Below are 20,351 nucleotides of genomic sequence, written 5' to 3'. Positions count from 1 at the left end.
GGACCACGAGGGGTTGGTCTACCCACTGACTCTGTGCCTGAGCTAATGGGAGTTCACCAAATCCAGCTGGACTGGGACTGAATGAGCATGGGATCAAACTGGATCCTCTGAATGTGGCTGACAATTGGGGCAGACTGAGAAGCCAATGATAATGGCTTTGTCTCTACTGCATGAATTGGCTTTTTGGGATCCTATTTTACTTGGATGCATACCTTCCTAAGCCTGGATGTAGGGGGAGGGCCTTGTCCTCTTTCAGGACTGGAGGGGGAGTTGGGGAGGTGGGTAGGGTGTATGGGGGAGCCGGAGGGAAGTGGGAGGAGGGGAGGAAGTGGAAATTTTGATTGGTATTATTTATAAAGTAATAAAAAAGGATTCTTTCTAAGATTACTTTTCAAGATAAATAGTAAAATGATTGATTCTTTCTTTGTAACAGCAATATGCAGCCTGCCAATAAAAAGTTGGCTGAGAAAAAAAAATCTACTGAGGTCCCCTAGTTTTCTTAATCTAGTGGGACACTGGCACATTATGTTTTAAAGGCACTGTCCTGGTTAGTTTTATGTCAACCTGACACAAGCTATAGTCATCAGAGGGGCGGAAGACACAATAGAGAAAATGTCTTTATAAGATGAGGTTCTATGCAAGCCCGTAGGGCATTTTCTTAATTAGTGATGGATGTGGGTGGGCTCAGCCCATTGTGGGTGGGGCCACCCTTGGACACGGGGTCCTGAGTTCTACACGAAAGCAGGCTGAGTAAGCCATGGGGAACAAGCCAGTAAGCAGCACCCCTCCATGGCCTCTGCATCAACTCCTGCCTCCAGGTTTCTGCCCTGAGTTCCTGCATTGACTTTCTTCAGTGATAGACTATGATGTGGAAGTGTCAAACACTTTCCTCCTCAACTTTGCGTTTGGTCATGGTGTTTCATCACAGCTATAGAAATCCTAAGACAGTGGTACATATTTAAAACTTAAAAAACTAACTGAAATTGTATGTGAATATTCTCAAAGTCCATTCTAATAATTAAATTTACTGTGCTTCAAATTGTAGAACTACATGTTTTAAGGGGGGTTAATTATGCTTATGTTATGGAATCCACTCCCAGTGCGAATCCAGCTAAACAGACCTTCCAGTCAGGGAATGTCAGAGCTTTTCTTCTTCTGCAAAGAAGCTCCAGTATTGACTTCAGCTTTAAAGAGAAGATTCAGGGCTTTGCGGTCAATCTTTGTTAACACTTAATCTTTATCATTTTAACAATTTAAAAAGAAAAATCTGTTTACTATGGAAAAACAAACAGTATCGCTGAACTTTGTTTCAGTATTTCCTTGAGATGGATGCTAAACCACAGAAAAAAATTGAAAGGTATATTACAAAATTCTTGAGTCTAAAAAAGGACTCTATCTCCAATGGAATATCATTTTCTGAACTTTGCTACATTTATTTGGTATATAGCACCAGCCAGATGCTGTGATAAAACATTCTTTTTTGTTGTTTTTTCAAAACAGGGTTTGTGTCACAGTCCTGGCTGTCCTGGAATTCGCTTTGTAGACCAGGCTGGCCTCGAGCTCATAGAGCTCCACCTGCCTCCGCCTTCCAAGTGCTGGGATTAAAGGTGTGCACCACTGCTATCGGGCAACTAAAATGTTATTTTAATACATCTTTATAATAACCCCCTGGACCCATGCTATTACTTATTATCTTCAAACTTTATATCTCGGAGGAAGATATTCACCAGATTTCAGTCAATGTGGCTGAGCTGAAACCCAAGCCCTATCAGAGGTGGCACTAAGAAATAGTACTATGAAGCTTTTAGTAAGGGCTTGGTAGAAAAGCTTGACACAGAACTCAACTACAATGACTTGTGCCATGGTGAAAGTTACTCTTATGGAGTTCAGCATCTACAGTGACAGACTTGTATTAAATAAACTTTTGAAAGTCTTTGAGAGTAGTTGTAAGAGGAATCACTATAGTGTTGTTTTCTTTTCTTTTCTTTTTTTCGAGGCAGGGCTTCTCCGTAGCTTTTGGTTCCTGTCCTGGAACTAGCTCTTGTAGACCAGGCTGGCCTCGAACTCACAGAGATCCGCCTGCCTCTGCTGGGATTAAAGGCGTGCGCCACCACGGCCCGGCTAGTGTTGTTTTCTGAGACAGTGTTTCGTGCAGCTGAGATGAGCCTTGAACTCCCAACCTTCCTGCCTCCACCCATTTCCAAACATTTGAATTACAGGTATATCATATCCACCCCTCCTGCCCATCCTCCCGATAAAATCTTGCTATATTGTTCATGCTGATCTAGGATTCAAGATTCTCCTGCTTCTGCCTCCCTAGTGCTGTGACTTCAATACAATTTGTGAGCCAACAGGAGCACTGTTCATTCATGTGACTGAGACTAATGCTTAAGAGACTCTGCACAGAGACACCAGTTCTTTCAGGCTGGCTTTAACCTTACAAGATATTCAGGAACCATCCAATCCTCTCCCTCTACTTCCCAATGCTGACATTGTAGCTCTGTGGCATATCTGGCTAACATACCCATTTTACTAATTTTTTCCATCTGTGCCATACACTTCATATTTACTCTTAGAAACATGTACATATGTGGCAAATAGATGAATTTATGTGGCAAAGAGATGAATTTAATATGCCTCATGAAAAGTGGTAATATGACTGTTCAGAAACTTTTGCCCACATCAGATCTCTAGCCTTTTCTCCCCAAAGACAGATTATGATAAAGGGAGAAGTGTTTTGCTTGCATATATGTCTGTTACTAAGAGCGTGCATGTCTGAAGAGGCTAGAAAGCTATGGTTCCGCTGGAACTGGAGTTACAGATGGTTTTGATTGGCAATGTCAGTGCTGGGAACTGAACCCAAAGTACTCTGCAAGAGCATCAAATGCTAAGCTATTTCTCTAGCCCTGATATATAATTTAAATTTTTTTTTTGGTTGGGGTATAGCTCAGTTTTAGAATGTGTGTTTACCATGCACAAGTCCTGTATTCAGCCTACCAAAAAGGTGTCTTATTTCTTCAAATACTGAAATAACCTGCTTTGCTGATTATCTGGTTATAGTGCTAAGGAAAACTGGTTTTTACTAATACTTTTAGCTTAGTATTCCAAATTTAAGGCCAAATCAAATAGAATGATTATTTTCTAATATGAAGCAATCTATGCCCAGAGTCTCCTAGACCCTGGAGACATGTCACAGCATATACAGAGAATCTAGTTAAATTGCAAGAACTCTGAAAGGCAATTAATTTACCCAAATCCACAGCTTATAAACCAAAGAACTAAGATGTAAGTGCAGGTCAGAGGGACTCCACGGCCTTTTTGTGCTCAGTTACTGAGGTTAATTAAAAACTAGGTGCTCTTTATGAACCAGGCTCTATGTTAATGAGATAGCACATTTCTCTAACTTCCAGACTTAAAAGACTGAAGAAGGAGAGGAGAGTTTCAAGTTAGCCTGGACTATACAGCAAGTTTCCAGCTTAAAGAAAACAAGTAACAAAATAAATAAATAAATAAAACAACAAAATTGTCTCAACTCATTATTACAACAATCCTATTTAAAAATTCTAGCTGTGAAAGAATTTCATTAAAGTTAAAAAATCTAAATACTTGAGGTTAGGATATTTAAAATAGTTTAAAACCAGCCTGCTAGTCATTCTGCTAGCTATTTCTCATCCTTTTGGACAGTATTCTACTTGTGGCCATTCCACCATCCTACTCTAATAAGCAGGTTATTTAATCCTTTGACCATGTCTCTGTTTGCCTGAATGTGTTTGCTCTTATAATTTTGGTTAACTAAGAGATGACGCTGGGTAAGTATGATCAAGTAAGATTTATTATGGACAAGTGGTAGAAAACAATGTTAGTGCTATTCATAGGTACGTTCCTTGAATCATATGTAAGAGACTGTTATTAAAAGTCTGCTTTATTTTTCTGTGGAGTCAAGTGCTAGCTATTAATTACAGTTAGATTCTTTTTCATTCTTTGCAAACGTTATCAGGACAGTTATCATCACCTATCAATAATTAAATAAACTAGGTTCCAATGTTTCTGTCCACATCTGGATGTTTCAGGTGATCAGGAACTCCTACTGGATCCCTTTAGCTTTGAGTTCTTGATTATATCTATAAAGAAAACAGAAAGACGAATCATTACCAATAAAAACAGCTAAAAAGAGAATGGGATGCACATCCCACTTCTTTCCCGCTGTCAAGCGGCTACAGAGTTGTAAATGCAATCTTCCAAGGAACTTACAGGTAGAAACAGGCAGAAGGAAAAGTGAGGTACCCAAAGATTTCATTTGCCTCTGCTGTGTGTTTTAGATTTCAACTTCTGAAGTTTTAACTGCTTATATGACATGTTTCATTTTAAAGAACACACACACACACACACCTACACACTTCTTTAATCCCAGTAGGTGGATCTCTGAGTTCAAGGCCAGCATGGTCTCACCGAGAGTGTTCTAGAACACCCAGGGCTATTTAGAGAAACTCTGTCTCAAAAACAAAACATCAGTGCTGAGGGTCCAATCTAGGGGCTCACATACGCTAGACAAGTATTGAATCTGAGTCACATCCACTGACCTACTTTCTTTCCCTCTCTTTTCTTCCTTTTTCCTTTCCTTTTGAGACAGGGTTTCATGGTTTAGCTCTGGCTGTCCCGGAACTTGCTTTGTAGACCAAAGCTGACTGGCTTCAAACTCAGAGATCTGTCTGCCTCTGCTTCTTGTGTGCTGGGATTAAATGCATGCACCACCACTGCCCAGCTCACTGACCTATTTTTATTCTTTATTTAAAACAAAAAAAAAATATTTGTGTGCATGCATTGCGGGTGGCAGGTGAGGAGTGTGGCTTCTAGAGAGACCAGAAGACCATTCTAGATCTCCTGGGGCTTGGAGTTGCAGGTAGTTCTAAGCCACCTGAAGTGTGTGTGTTGGTAATCAAATTTCAGTCCCTAGCAAAAGTAGTTTGCATTCCGAACAGCTGTGCTATTGCTCTAGCCCTCTAATGTCCAACGCTGAATGCCCCGAGCTAATGTATTTGTATAACAATTGGCAAAATGTGATCAACTATAAGTTTTCATTTTATACTCACAAAACATCTAAGAAAAAAAAATCAAGTGAGAACGGGTTCTTGTTTGATCACTAGAAGTAAAAAACATACTTTCTCCCACTAATAGACTAATAGGTTATAAACACTTAAAGTTTCTTCAATTCTCATTAATGCAGAGAAGACTCAACTATAGAGCCAGAGTCTTTCTTATACATAACCCTTTAGACTTAATTAACTTTTTACTTTTTCTGTTTTTAAGAGTAGAAAATTATATAAACAATATGAAGCTTATCATACTTCTTAGATTTCTTGAAAAATAATGACTTCAAATATTTGATTGTAAGACAACTATTTCCCATGACAAATAATATTAACTTTGTTTTGTGTATGTCTGGCATATACATGTGCACTTGTGTGTGTGAGACAGAGGTCAATGGCAGGTGTTTTCCTCAATTGCTTTCCATCTTTTTTTTTTTTTTTTAAAAGACAGGATCTCTCACTGAATCTGAAGCTCACCAATTTGGGAAGACTGAGTGTCCAGTAAGCTACAGGGATCCTCTTACCTGGCTTTCCCCCACTTCCTTAAAAAAAAAAAAAAGTAAAAAAAAAGTAAGCCGGGCGGTGGTGGCACACACCTTTAATCCCAGCACTCGGGAGGCAGAGGCAGGCGGATCTCTGTGAGTTCGAGTCCAGCCTGGTCTACAAGAGCTAGTTCCAGGACAGGAACCAAAAGCTACAGAGAAACCCTGTCTCGAAAATCCAAAAAAAAAAAAAAAAAAAAAAGAAAGAAAGAAAGAAAGAAAGAAAAGAAAAAAAGAAAAGTACCTCTCTTAACTACTGAATCATCTTCCCAGGCCCAATTGCTAACTACTGAGTAAAGAGTTTAAAAACCTTTCCAGTGTTCACAGAACACTTCACAGCAAAACCCGTGCTCTTTCTCTAAATGTTATTCCACATACATTTAAAGCCCACCTCTATAGCTGAAAGCAAGTGACAAAAGGCTGACACTGGAAATGACTTAGAAAATTGTGTTATATGTTGTGGTCTGAATGACAAATGTACATGAACTCCTGGTCTTCAGGGGTGGTGCTCTTTGGGAGGTTATAGAACCTTGAAGAAGTGAAGCCTTGCTGGAGAAAGTATTATCACTGAGGGCTAACTGAGATTTCATCAGTATGCTCTGCTTCCTGTTCTCTCTAGGCTTCCTGTACGTGGATGAAAAGGTGACCAACCAGCTTCCTGTTCCCGTAGCTATGTTTCCCCTAATTATTGCTACGCCTTTCCTACCATCATAGACTGCTCCTCCAGAACCATAAGCCAAATAACACTCTCTTCTCTACATTGTTTTCAGTCACAGTATTTTATCACAGCAACAAAAAATTAACACAGTTATCAGAGAGAGAGGGAGAGGGAGAGAACTATAAGAATTGAGAATTCAGACAATAAACTGTTGAATTTAAAATCTAGGTAACATAAGCTTAGCTGCTCTTAACATATTTGTAATTTCCCACACTGACAGAAATGATATATTTCTACTTCATACACAATTTTGGCATTATATGTGAATAACAAATACACACACACACAAACATGTACACACACACACATACACATACACAGCCATCTAGGTAGCTTCTGAATCAGTTCTGTTACACCTTGGTAGTAGGCTTACCTCCAAATACGAAACAGCTGAGAGGCTCCTGCTGAGCCCACAAAGAAATTAACAGCAAACAAACTCCAATTTTTGGGTATAATTACAAGTGAGTACCTTGACCAAATAAACCCTGTTGAAAGAAAGCATTTTTTAAAGGCACAGATGCTTCTCATAATATATTTTAATATTTAACATTAGAGCAAGGTTAACTATGAATAAGGCTATGACAATAATAACAAAGGACGGAGGGCAAAGAAATGCTGTATTATGAGTCTTAAAAAAGTACCTTAAAGTCTTATTATATAACACTATATTATAGCTACATAATTATTATATATTACATAAAAATTCTCATGATAGAATTTTCAGTATTATATAAAATTCTCAGTTCTTACATTAAAGGGAGACTTTGCTAGGAACCAGTGTCTAGTAACTATACCATCATCCCACTTAAAAAATTATGCTCATGTAAAAACCTGAGAAGCAAAATCTCACATAGACACTTATTCTCAACAACCTTCCTGCCTAAACTATCCATAATCCAGTATTCCCTAGAGATGGATAATGTGTGAAAGTAAATATGCATGAGGACATTTGTAAAATAAAATCATTTAATGATCACAAAACCAGAGTTTTGTTGTATGTGGGTTAATTTTGGGTGTGTACCTACCCTTTAAAAGCTGAGCCATCTCTTCAGCTAGTATGTGATTATTTTTTAGCAGTTTCGGGATAAAAGGTTCTATCTTGGGAGGAAGTTTGTTAAGACTCAAGATGCAACTTTTGTTATTGTTGCTGGGAGGGAAACATGGTGGGAGGCTGATTTGATCAAAACATATGCATGTATGAAATTCTCAGTAAAAGTAAATAAAAGACTCAGGATGATCTGAAGAGATGCTAGTAAAAACTCAAGAAGTAAACTCAAAAGTATCAAACTAACTGAGCTTAGAGGAAACATTGTCTAACCTGCCGAGCTGCCTGCAGGTTGTGCAGTGAGCTTGTACAATGAGTTCCATCTTTCCTTGGCTGTCACCCATGCTGGGGTAGGTTTTCAGGGATGCAACCATCTGAGTAATTTCTGGTTCCGTAAGTAACCCTTCACTCCTATTTCTGTAAGTAACTCCAAGAAGCACATTGGTTCACCAAGCTAAACTTTGGTGGTATCAACTCTTTATCTGTAGTGAGTGGACATTTTCTCACATTGTCTCAGAAATAGTGTTATACAACAGTGGATCATCGAAGAAGCTTTTAATTTACCTGTAGCCATCAGCACAGTGGACTGAGCTGTGCTGAGTTTCTCTGCAGGTCTGGCCATGTCAGCTAATCCTGCACACACCAATCCCTGCAGATACACATTTAAGACATGTGAGCAGGGCGTCAAGAGTGAGGCATAATCATTCTTAATTTTAAATCAGACAAAATATCTATGAATTTCTACATGATAGCTACACTCATATTATCCATAACATTAAGAAAAGTTCGGAGCATGCCAAAAAGCTACAACAAATTCAAGAGTACCTTCTTCTTTTATGTTTTCTATCAATAGTCTTTAAAGAAGTACCAGAAAATTTACTTACAATTTTATCTTGTTAGATGATTTTTCCTTGTTTTCTTACTTTTAGAACATGTACATGTGTCACAGTGCACATAAAGAGGTCACAGGACAAGTTGTGGGAGTCAGTTCTCTCATTACACCAAGTGGGTTCTAGAAACTGAACTCAGGCTTGGTCAAAGGTGCCTTTATCTTGAGTTCTTATTGGTCCTAGATAACTTAACATTAAAGCACACACAACCATATCTTCCTTGTTGTGTTTTTTTTTTTAAAGATTTATCTTTATTTTATGTGTACAAGCACTTTGCCTGCATATATATGTGTACCATCTGTGTGCAGTGTCCGTGGAGGCCAGACTGGAGTTGAAGCTGGTAGTGAGGCGTCATGGAGATACTGGGAACTGAAGCTAGGTACCGACAAGAGCAGCCAGTGCTCTAAACCACGGAGCCGTCTCTCCGGCACCACTCCTGCTCCTGCTATGACTTTACTGTCTTTTATAGAATCACCCACACATATCCTAATGTCAGCATTCCTCAGAAAGCTTGGTAATAAGCTGGGCCTGGATGGTATAGGCCTATAATTCAAGATATTGGGGGGGGGGGTTAAGGGAAGGAAAACCACAAGCTTAAGGCCTGTCTCAACTACAAAGTAAGTTCAAAGGTCATCATAGGTATCTTTTTTCGTTGCTTTTTGAGACAGGGTTTCTCTGTGTAACAGTCCTGGCTGTCCTGGAGCTAACTTTTGTAGACCAGGCTGGCCTTGAACTCACAGAGATCCCATCTGCCTCTGTCTCCCAAGAGCTGGGATTAAAGGTGTGTGCCACCACGGTCCCCTCCCCCCAGTAGCATAGAAGTCCTATTCCAAAGTAAAAAAGAGGGCTGAGGATCAAAAGTTCAAGGCAACCTGGGCAATTCAGTGAGATTACATCTCAAAAAAAAAAAAAAAGTAAAAGAGGTGAGGCTATGATTCCGTGATAGAACACTGTGCTACCCATGCATGAGGCCAGAAACAAAAATAAAATTTAAAAACCCAAAGCATCTAGTAACCTTAAGAATACACCCACATATTTAACTACCTCTCATTATTCTGTAATTGGACTCACACAAAGCACGTAAGCTGCTGAAATTTAACTTGCACAACAGTAATATGTTAGGCTGGGGAAGCACTGGGAATACTGGGGCGTAGCACACCACTTGCAAAGCAAATGCAGGCTCTGGGAGCAATTCATACTGCAAATCAATTATAAAAAAAAGGAACTATGTCTATTTAAAGACCTTCAGGAGGCTCAAGGCCCATTATGATGTTTAGAGAGGAGAAAGAACAAAAGGGGGGAAAAACGCTATAGATGTTTAGGACTCTGCCCTGTGCTTCCCTCTAAAAGCCTTTAAAAAAAATTATGAATCTCTATGTCAAATGGGCTGCCTTCCAAATGACTTGACTCCTCTGAGTGCTGGAATTAAAGGTGTGTGCTATCACAACCAGGCTGAAAACCTTTTCTTACACCTGATTTCCTACAGCAGCACAAAAGCCTCCCTTGTTTTCCAAAGTGCCAGTTCTTGAATAAAGCTGACTTCCTTTCCACCAGCTCTTAGCTCCACAGTACTGGCTTTCAAGTAGCAACTAGCCAGACCTGCATCCAGCAACACAATGGGCATTATTCAGCTACAAAACAAAGCAAATTATGATATGCAGTAACCAGGAAATAAACCTGTGAAATAAACCAGTCATGAACACTGAATGATTCCACGGGACTGATGAGAGATAGTTCAGCAGTTAAGAGTGCTTGTTGCTCTTGCAGAGGACCAAACTTAGGTTCTTAGCACCCATGGTGGGTAGCTTACAGATGCCTCTAAACTCTAGCTTCAGGGAATCTGACACTCTTTTGGCCTCCTCAGGTACCAGCAACATGTGTAAATACATGCACACAGACACAGACATAAATATATCTTTAAAAAACATTGCATGATTTCACTTCCATGAGGTACCTAGACAGCCAAATTCATAGAGGCAACCAACAAGTAGACATTATTTTAAGAAAAAGAAGCAGTATAGTATGGAGTGTGTAATGGTGCTAAAGTCTCTAAGCTATAACGCTGACTGATAATGTACTGAGCACTACCTGAATGTTTATTTAAAATGCAAAAGCAAAAGTGGTTAAGGTGGTTATTTTGTTATTTTTGTCATATTAGAAGAGTTTACAGACCAGCAGTTTTCAACTTAGAGGACACTAGAATCACCTGCAAAGGTTACTAAAACACAGCTTACTGGGCTGTCCCTGGGGTTTTTCAGATTGAGTAGTTCTGTGATGGGGACTGCACATCTGCATTTGTAAAAAGTTCCAAACAAATAATTTTCAACATAAATCCAATGATTTGCTAGAAACAGCCACTAGAATGAGTATATATTATATATGTACATATATCTGTTATAAAGTGAAAGTAATAATCTTAGAGCCAGAAGTCATAGGCTCTATCATTTACACCAAATGCTTATATGTATTAGATAGAGTTGTATGTACTTGGGCTGGCCGCAAATTCTATACATAGTCAGAGGATAGACTTAAGCCCCTTGACCTTGCTATCTATGCCATCCAAGTACTGGGATAATAGGCTATACCACCATGTGAGGCTCGGTATGTTTTTTAAGAAAGGTGTAACCAGAGGCCCTTTCCGACAGACAGAGTTCAGATAAACTAAGGTAGGTAGTATATGCTTCATAAGATTTATCTCAAATTTAAATTGGGAGGGGGGAGACGGGAGGGTGGAAGGGGAGAGGGAAGGGGAGAAGGGGAGGGAGGAAGAGAACATGAGGGAATGGGATGGTTGAGATGAGGGAAGGACAGAGAAGGGGAGCAAGGAAAGAGATATCTTGATTTGAGGGAGCCATTATGGGGCTTAACAAGAAACCCGGCACTAGGGATAATTCCCAGGAATCCACAAGGGGTCCCAGCTAAGACCCTAAGCAAAAGTGGAGAGGGTGCCTGAACTGGCCTTTCCCTGTAATAAGATCGACAACTATCTTAATTGTCATCATATAACCTTCACCTAACAACTGAGGGAAGCAGATGCAGAGATCCACAGCAAAGCATTGGGCTGAGCTTCTGGAGACCAGTACAAGAGAGGTAGGAGCGATATTGAGCAAAGGGGTCATGACCATAACGGGGATACCCACAGAAACAGCTGACCTGAGCTAGGGAGAGCTCACTGACTCTGGACTGATAGCGGGGGAACCTGCATAGGACCAAACTAGGCCCTCTGAATGTGAATGACAGTTGTGTAGCTGGGGCAGTCTGTGGGACCATTGGCAGTGGGACCAGGATTTATCTCTAGTGCTTGAACTGGTATTTTGAAACTTATTCTTTTTGGAGGGAAACCTTGCTCAACTGAAGGCGTAAGTCGCAAACAATGCCACACCAGTTTGGAATTATGATTAATAGGGTGATATTTATTTAAAGGGGAAAAAACTTACAGATAACCGTCCCAGACAACAGCCCTCTGCACAATCAGGAAGGAGTCTAGTCACTGGAAACGGAGGAGGAAGCGAAGAGAGCAAGAAGGGAAGTAGCCGCTTTTTTAAAGGGAGAGAGACCACACCCCAATGGGCTGGTATCTCAGCGGCTATAGGCTGGAGGAGTGGAAGGACCTCCGGAAGGACCTCCGGCAACACTCAACCTAGAAATAAGAGGGAGGGCCTTGGTCCTGCCTCAAAGTGATGTGTCAGACTTTGTTGACTCCCATTGGGAAGCCTTACCATCTCTGAGGAGTGGATGTGTGTGTGTGTGTGTGGGGGAGCTGGAGTGGGGCGAAGGGGAGGGTGGGATGAGGGGAGGGAGTGGGAACTGGGATAGGTATGTAAAATGAGAAAAGATTGTTTAAAAAAATAAATTTAATAATAAAAAGATTTATCTCAAATTAGTAATTTCTATAAAGAAATTATTTTAAGTAACTTCCGTTAAAACTCAAAACTTACCCATTTCATTACTGGAGCCCAGAAAAAAACTGTTCTGGGGCCTGAAAAATAAAAGAAAAATTTAGAGATAATCAAATATTATTCCTTTATATGCTAACACCAAATTATACTCTGCTTTTTATACACATTGTACTGACATTTAGGAAGGTACAAAAACACTGTAATATCAATCTTCCATGTGTCTTTCTGATATTCTTGCCACCTACTTGTAGATCACATTAAAAATAAGCTAAGGTGAGCCAGGTCTTTTAATCCTAGCACTCAGGAGGCAGAGGCAGGTTCATCTCTGAGGTGGATGAGTCTACAGAGCTAGTTCCAGGACAGCCACAGCAACACAGATAAACCCTGTCTCAAAAAACCAAAAAAAAAAAAAAAAAAAAAAACAAAACCAAAAAACAAAAAAAGTGAAGGTTGGGCTGGAGGAGTGGCTCAGCAGTTGAGAGCAGGGGCTTTTGCTGAGGACCTGAGTTCAGTTCAGTGGCTCCCAAACACCTGTGTCTTTAGCTCCAGGGGATCTGACCTTTGCAGACACTGTTTTCCTGAATAAATACTCAACACAGACTGAGATATCCCTCCTAAACTCAGAATTGGGATTAGAGGGAGCTGGGGAGGTTCAGGTCGTCACACCGAGGTTATTTCCTTTGTCACGTGTGGAGGCCCTGGATCACAGGCTGTTGCAGTTTCTTAATTTGGTTTTTACTATGGCTTGAAGCTTGGTTTCATCACTCAAGGAAGTGAAGTGTATCTTTTCAGTTTCTGGGTGAACAGATGTCCAAATTTGAATTCTTCTTGATTCTCCCAGACCACCATTTCAAAACTGTTTATTCTGTTGCTGTCCTCAAATTGTTTTCTAAGTAATGTCCCTAGATTCTGGCTTCTCTGAAAGTTTAAATGGTTGAACATTTGGGCTATTGAACAGTAAAACTTTCCAGTAGATTTACCTAGTAATTAATTTACTACAATGCTCCAAGCTAGGTGACAGTTAAAAATGTAACTGTGCAAATTCCTACAGAACCACACCAACCAACCTAAAAAAATTGAAACAAAACAAACAAAACAAAAAACAAAAACAACTAAACAACAAAAAATCCTTCAAATATAAAATTAAGAGGCCAGTATTTTTGATCAAGAAAGGTATTTTAGCCACTGAAAAAAATAATTTCATGTTATGAGTGTTTTGCCTGTATGTATGTATGTGTATCATGTTCACACTGGTGTCCATAGGGGTCAGAAGAGAGTGTCAGATCCCCCGAAACTGGAGTTACAGATGGCTATGAGCTGAGATCTGGGTATGGGAAACTAAACACAGTTGCTGTGTAAGAGCAGTAAGTGTTCTTAACTGCTGAGACACCTCTCCATCCCCAATTAGTGATAATTTTAAATGAAAACAAACTTTAAATGAGTTTAACAACTTTAAGTACTAAATAGAAAAATATCTGTAGCAAACATAAGATTTTCTAATTTGCTATTTTTTTCTGAGATATTTGAAGATAATGAAAAGCAGTAAATAATCAGAACTGAATATCTGAAAATGTAAACGAGCAGGTTTTTTTTTTTTTTTGAGATAATGTGGAGGGCGTGGGGACTGTTTTCCGGTGCCTCCCAAGCTGGCTTGGAAATTCCCAGGTAGCCCAGGCTGACCTTGAATTCACTGCTTTCTTCAGGCCTTAAGGAAAAGGATTACAAATAGACCCACCACTCCCAGAACAAAGTAGCTAGCTTCTGCTTTTCAACTACTGAAAAGGAGGAGGGCTGGGTGTGGCCGTATACACCTTCAATTCCAGCCTTCAGAAGGTAGAGGTTGATAGATTTCTGTGAATTTGAAGCCTTCCTGGTCTGTTCTAGGCAATCTAGGACTTTGGATACTCTCTGTCTTAGGGGAAAGGGGTGCCAAGCAATATAACCATAAACATTTCAAAGAAAACTAAGTTTGCTCTTTCCTTTGATCTTTACTAATTTATTTTAGCTTTAGAGTATATAGCAAATAAAATGTGTATAGCATTATACACAGATAATGTATGAATTCAGACATAGAAGCTGTCACTAAGATCTAAACCAAGTTTTAGTGAGACAAAAAAAACAAGGTCATGCTATATACAATTATATTCTCACAAGAAAACATAAAATTGAATGAAGTATAAATAACAGAGGAGCTACTAACATTTATTTCTAATGCAATATTATGAATTTAAGAAATTTCAATTTAGAACTCAACAAAAAAGAAAGTCATTCTTAGAGAGAAATGTAGACTCTTTAGACAAGGAATTAACTAACAAGACATTTTTATCCTTTTCCCTTAAGGCTTTATTTTCAAAAGTGAAAAAGGCCTCAACAATTGATAATTTATAAACATCAGACAGTATTCTAAGTATATTTAACTTTGCCTGCAGAGTCATCTTGTCCAGTTTCTTTTCTTGTTTTTATTTTCTTGGAGCAGGGTCTCAACATATAGTTTAAGGTATCTTGGACCAAACTGTTTAGTTTAGGCTGGCCTTAAACTTGAGGTAATCTTCTTCCTTCAGCCTCCAGAATGCAGATATTTCAAGTGGTGTTACTGTGGTTGACAGATTGATATACCTTCCCCTTTGTCTTTCTTCTTTGGGATTTCTCTTTCAGGACCTCACCATGTAGCTCTGGCTGCTCTGGAATTCTCTGTAGAAAGCAATCTGGCTGGCTTTGAACTCCCAGAGATCTGCCTTTCTCTTCCTCCTGAGTGCTGGGATTACAGGAGTACACAACCGAACACGGATAGGTTGATGTACTTTATAAACCAAACTTTATTTCCCAATTTCTTTGGCAGGGAGAAATTGTTATTAATGGAATAAATGAATTCTATCCAGAACACAGGCTATATGTATGTATGATTCTTTCTACTACAAAGAGAGAGAGGGTTCTTTCTTGGAAAAGATTATGCACACATAAACTTACAAACATTGAATTGGTATTCAGTATTCTGGAGTAAAGAATGACCTTTCTTATTGAATGTTGGAAGGTCACAAAGATCACTACCTCTTCTCATTCCTTTCATACCATTCTTTATCACCACTTTCCTTTTCTCAATTTTTTATACTAAAATAACTTTCGATCCTTTTACTTGAATATCTTGCTTGCTGGGAGTACTGGCATTACTTTCTGGGCTTGTCTAAAATTTGTTCATTCATTCCTTTCTTTATATGAAGCTCTCAGTTGCTAGAGGCAGGAGGATCAATTTAAGGCCACTTTGGCTCAGCTACATAGAAAGGTCAAAGTGACCTACATCAGATTCTGTGTCTCAAAAAAAAAAAAATCCAAACACGTGTGTGTGTGTGCATGCATATATACAGTAATAACTTATCTATGGTGGCCCTTGCATATCAGAAATTCTCTTAGTTTAGTATTCACTGATCAAATGTGCCCATCTTTCACTTTTCAACACTCCTCTTACTTCCATATACTATGCAGTCCACCTGCTTGATACTATGTAGCCAACTAACCACATGCATCCTTAGAATGTGAATGTCAGTATCTGATACCAATACTGACTGACAAAACCATTTTTATTGTGCTAAAACTAGTTCTGGCTTAACACTAAGAACATAATTATTAACACTGGCATTGTGCACCTTTGTATGATACACCCTATTTTATAGTTCACATTTTTTTTTAAAAAAAGTATGTTTTTTAAATTAGTAATGTTTTTGCCCTAGTTGTAGTCATCCATATTCCATTATTACAAGAAATACCTAAGGCCAGTGCTTGATAATAACTTTCTGGGGCTGGGAAGATGGCTCAGTGGTTAAAGGTACTTGTTGCTCTCAGAGAGGACAAGATTTGGTTCCCAGCACCCACATGGCAGCTCACAAGCATCCTCAACTACGGTCCAGGGGAGTGAATCCAATGACCTATTCTGACCTACTTGGGTACCAGGCATACATCTGGCACATAGCCACACATACGGACAAAACACACATGTTGTTGACAGAGTCCTGAGGAAGGGCAAAACGTTCTATCAGCAAGAGGGGAAAAGGATATGTTAGATACGTGTATGGGCTCTGTCCCAAAGTTACTAGGACTCAATCATAGACACTTCACCTTAAGGAATTTATCTCATTCTAATTACTCCCCAAATATTCCACCTCCAAACACCATAGTCTGATTAAATTTCCAGTTACCTAATGCTTCACAATGAGGATTAAATCTCAATATATAACGAGCTGAAGGACATTAAGCAGAAATACCAATGAAGCTGTTAAGTAAACATTGTGAAACACAACTTCAAAGTTACGATCTGACAAGTGCCTAGAACACAGTTACACACTGACTTGTTTGGAGCCACAGGCTTTACATACAGTTAGCTAGATGGTGATTAAGCCACATCCCTTATGTGAGTTGAGGAACTTGTCTAGGAAGTACATTTAGTTATATTCTATTATTGTTCTACAGAGGCAGATCATTCTGTGTCAGAGCACATGTTGAATATAAGCAGACAGATGACAAAGGCCTCAACATTCTGGGCCACATAGTATTCTAACTATAGTATATATCTCTATAAAGTATATCCTGTTGCTTGTCTAGAAATACTTGTCACAGACAGAAATAAATCCAAAATTGAATAACAAGCAATATACTTTCCAACTGTTGATATTCTAACCTTCCATAACTTTTTAAAAGAAAGAATGCTTGTATATGAATGTAGTTTAATTCTTAGGTGACTCAATTACAAATACTAATGTACAGTGATAGTCAAGGGGACTATTTTCATTCTGGGTAATGAGTAGAACAATAATCAGTGTTTTCGCAGATCTTTTTTTCTTTTTCCTTTTTTGGTTTTCAAGACAGGGTTTCTCTGTTTAGCCCTGACTGTACTGGAACTCACTCTGCAGATCAGGCTGGCCTCAAACTCAGAGCTCTACCTCCTGAGTGCTGGAATTAAAGATGTTCCCAAAGGTGTGGATGCCACTGCCACCACCCACACCCTGGCATTTTCTCAGATTTTAACACTAAAGAGCTAACAGTCATATTTTTCATGTTTGTTTATTTCTATATTGCCGTGCTTATAACTTTTCAATCACAAGTAAGTTTTTAGTGCTAGGTATCTTTATATAGTATTATTCAAAAATTTAATAGTTAGAGATGTAGAATAGTTCGAAGCCCTGAGTTCTATTTCCAGTACCACATAAATAAAACACTGTACACGTCTGTAACCCTAGCACTGAGTGTAGAGATAGAGGGTGGAGACAAGTAGATCCCTGGAGCTCACTGACAAAGTCATCCTGGGTAAACTGATGAACTCCAGTGAAGGACTATCTAAAAGCATTAAGGTGTCTGGTCCCAGGAGGACACACCTTTAATCCCAGCTTTGGGGAGCGAAGGAAGATTTCTGGTGAGTCTGAGGTCAGATTGTTCTATATAACAAGTTTGGGGCCAGCCAGGAAAAAGTAGTAAGATCTAGCCTTTTTTGATTCTTTTTCAGACAGGGTTTTTCCTGTGTAACAGCCCTAGCTGTCCTGGAACTAAATTCACAGAGATCTGCCTGTTTCTGCCACCCCCAGGGTGCTGGGATTAAAGGAGTGTGCCACCACACCTGGAAATCTAGTTTTTTTTTTTTTTTTAAAAAATAAGACTTTAGCTACACAGCAAGTTCAAGGCTGACCTGGGATAAAAGGGATCTTGTTAACAAAAACAAATAAATAATAACAACAACCCTCTAAACCCTTTTTATTTAGAAGAGAACATTTGCTCTGATTTGAAAAACAATACTTTTGCTAAGTGTCTTAGATAGCACATCATTTAATTTTCACAATGATTCTTAATTTTAAACGATTTCTAAGGTTTGAGGAATTCTCTAAGGCCAAGGCCATTTAATCAAGAGTCAGCCTACCTCTCTCTGATGGTCTTCTGTGTTCCTCTATTACACTTAAAACAGAAGCAACCCAAAGACTTGTGGGTGAAATGCACAAAGTGCTCTTCACTCTGCAGTTAAGTACTACAAACAATAAGTACAGGAGGCTAAAAGCCAGGGCCCTGGAAAAGACCAACAAACAACTACCTTCCAATCCCCACTTAGAAAGTAGTTTAAAACTCAGTCCTCATGCCATGCCCCAAACACAAAGCTGGAGGGTAAGAATTGTCACAGAGCTCAGTTACTTTGCAACACCCTGATCATTACACCAATTGTCCAACTCTTAACTCCTGAAAAACCTCCACCATAAACATAGCAAAATAGAAATGTAAAACTAAAAGGCAACTCAACAAACTTCATAATAAAGTTCCTTAAAAACAAGCTTTATAATGGTTCTTATACTGCAGCAATACTATTGAGTGTTAAGCTAAAGTCTACGCAGAAGTACACACCATTCTGTTACCAAACAGGACACCAGATTTAGCAATCAACCTAAGCCCCAGAGAGTGGCTTCTGCTCCTGGCAGAACTAAACCCTTCTAATATCAACTGCAGAATATACATTTATCTATGTAAAGGCAAGATCCACCTTTTTGTTAGGAACTCAGTATTTTCCATTGAGAATAAAATTTCCTATTCATTCAATCTTATGCTTAAAGACTTCATAATACAATCATATTTTTGCCCCCACAAACAAGTCTTATTAATTCCCATTTTGTATTAGAAATAACCTAATTGTAGAACTACAATAAAGAACTAGACCTGGTCTACAGAGCTAGTTCCAGGACAGGCTCCAAAAACCACAGAGAAACCCTGTCTCGAAAAAAAAAAAAAAAAAAAAAAAAGAAAAAAGAAAAGAAAGAACTAGAGGGACAGGGGTCTTTCATTTTCTTAAAGAATTGTTTTCAACTTCAAGACTACTTATCTAGCACTAATGACAGCTAACATCCCCAAAGTATCACGCATGTATGTTATTTTTTATTTTCATAATGAATATATTTTACAAGAATTAGGGCTAGGACAGAGGTGTAGAATTCTGCCCAAGGTCACACCTTGGTAAGTGATGGAAAAGAATTCATATCTGCCCGCGTTAAAAAAAAAAAAAAAGCCTCAGACAGAACCTGGTCAGGGATTGCGTAATGATTGGCTTATACTGGATCTAGGGAACCAGGAGTGACATTGACCGGGAAGGGGATTGGGGAAGCGTCCAATTTTGGGAAGGGTTGGCTCCGCGGGCCTCTGCCAACAGGAGCTGAAGTATGACCTTTAGTCCAAACCCTCTGCTGAGATCAGACAGCTATTCGGCTCTTTCTCACGTGTGTTATAAATCCACGGAGAGAAAAAGTGGAGTAGAATGGGAGTTTCAGGGTGGCCCAAGACCCCCTTTGTGGCAGAAGTTAAGGTTCAAGTCTGGAGACGAGGTCGGGGGTATGAGTAGTGAGTGCTTACAGGAGCGCCGGCAATAAAAGTCAACAAGGGCACCCGGTGGAGCTATTTGGCTTTGGGAAGGGACACAAAATGAGACAAGGGCAAAGACTAGGAGAACTGAGGGATTCCCTTCGGGTGACGAGACTGGGACTCTGAGATTCCTGCAGTAACTGAACTGTCACTGGGCCTCTAATGTCCCAGTTTTGGAGGGAGAGGGACGACCTCTCTGCGAGCCGTTCAGGATTCATTACCTGCCGGGTGGTTGTATAGCGGCCTCAATTTCTCTGGCAGCAACAACTCCACTTTATCCATGAATCGGTGGTAGGAGGCCCGCAGGCCTCGGGCGCCGGCAGCTGCCATCTCGGCGGCGTCGGTCAGGATCGACAGCAGCTAGGTAAGAGCGACGCTGCGTCCTCGTTCCTGGCTGACAACGAAGGGCGGCTCCGTCACACTCTCTCCACAGCGCTAAGGGTCCGCCTCTGCCCGAAGGCGCCCTTCCCCCGGCTCTGCCAGCCCGGGTCAAGCACCTAGACTCCGCGCCCGGCGAAGGCTGAGGGGGCGGAGCCTCAGCAAAAGCCCGCCCCAGCCCGCCTCCTGCGAGAGGGCGGGGGAGAGGGAGGAGGAGTCATGGCAACAGGTGCTAAAGAGGTCGCCGTGTCCCGGTTGCTTGCGCGAGGAGGGCGAGGCGCTTGCGCAGGCCGAGCGGTCCGCTCTAATTGGCCGGCCTCCTGGAGCGGAAGGGGCGGGACCAGACGCCCACCTGCTTCCGGCTCTAGAGGCCATGTTGGAGAGGGGAAACTGAAGCCGCTTCTTAGTGTCGTCC

At 40.1% G+C, this 20,351-nt stretch overlaps 1 protein-coding gene across 1 annotated transcript; it reads right to left on the bottom strand.

Annotated features, from left to right (window-relative positions):
* Positions 1-3,814: 3,814 nt before the first annotated feature.
* Positions 3,815-20,183, bottom strand: Mpc2 (mitochondrial pyruvate carrier 2). The gene is made up of 5 exons (XM_075988487.1): positions 19,780-20,183; positions 12,221-12,261; positions 7,957-8,041; positions 6,721-6,832; positions 3,815-4,121 (listed from the first exon to the last, which is right to left on the bottom strand). Exons 1-5 carry the CDS (start codon positions 19,886-19,888, stop codon positions 4,085-4,087), a joined length of 384 nt encoding a protein of 127 aa, XP_075844602.1. The 5' UTR covers positions 19,889-20,183; the 3' UTR covers positions 3,815-4,084.
* Positions 20,184-20,351: the final 168 nt, after the last annotated feature.

Source organism: Microtus pennsylvanicus, chromosome 10 (genome assembly GCF_037038515.1).
Source record: "Microtus pennsylvanicus isolate mMicPen1 chromosome 10, mMicPen1.hap1, whole genome shotgun sequence".
Lineage (NCBI taxonomy): Eukaryota > Metazoa > Chordata > Mammalia > Rodentia > Cricetidae > Microtus > Microtus pennsylvanicus.
Note: the sequence above shows the minus strand (reverse complement) of the source record. Positions and strands in the feature narration are given on the sequence as shown.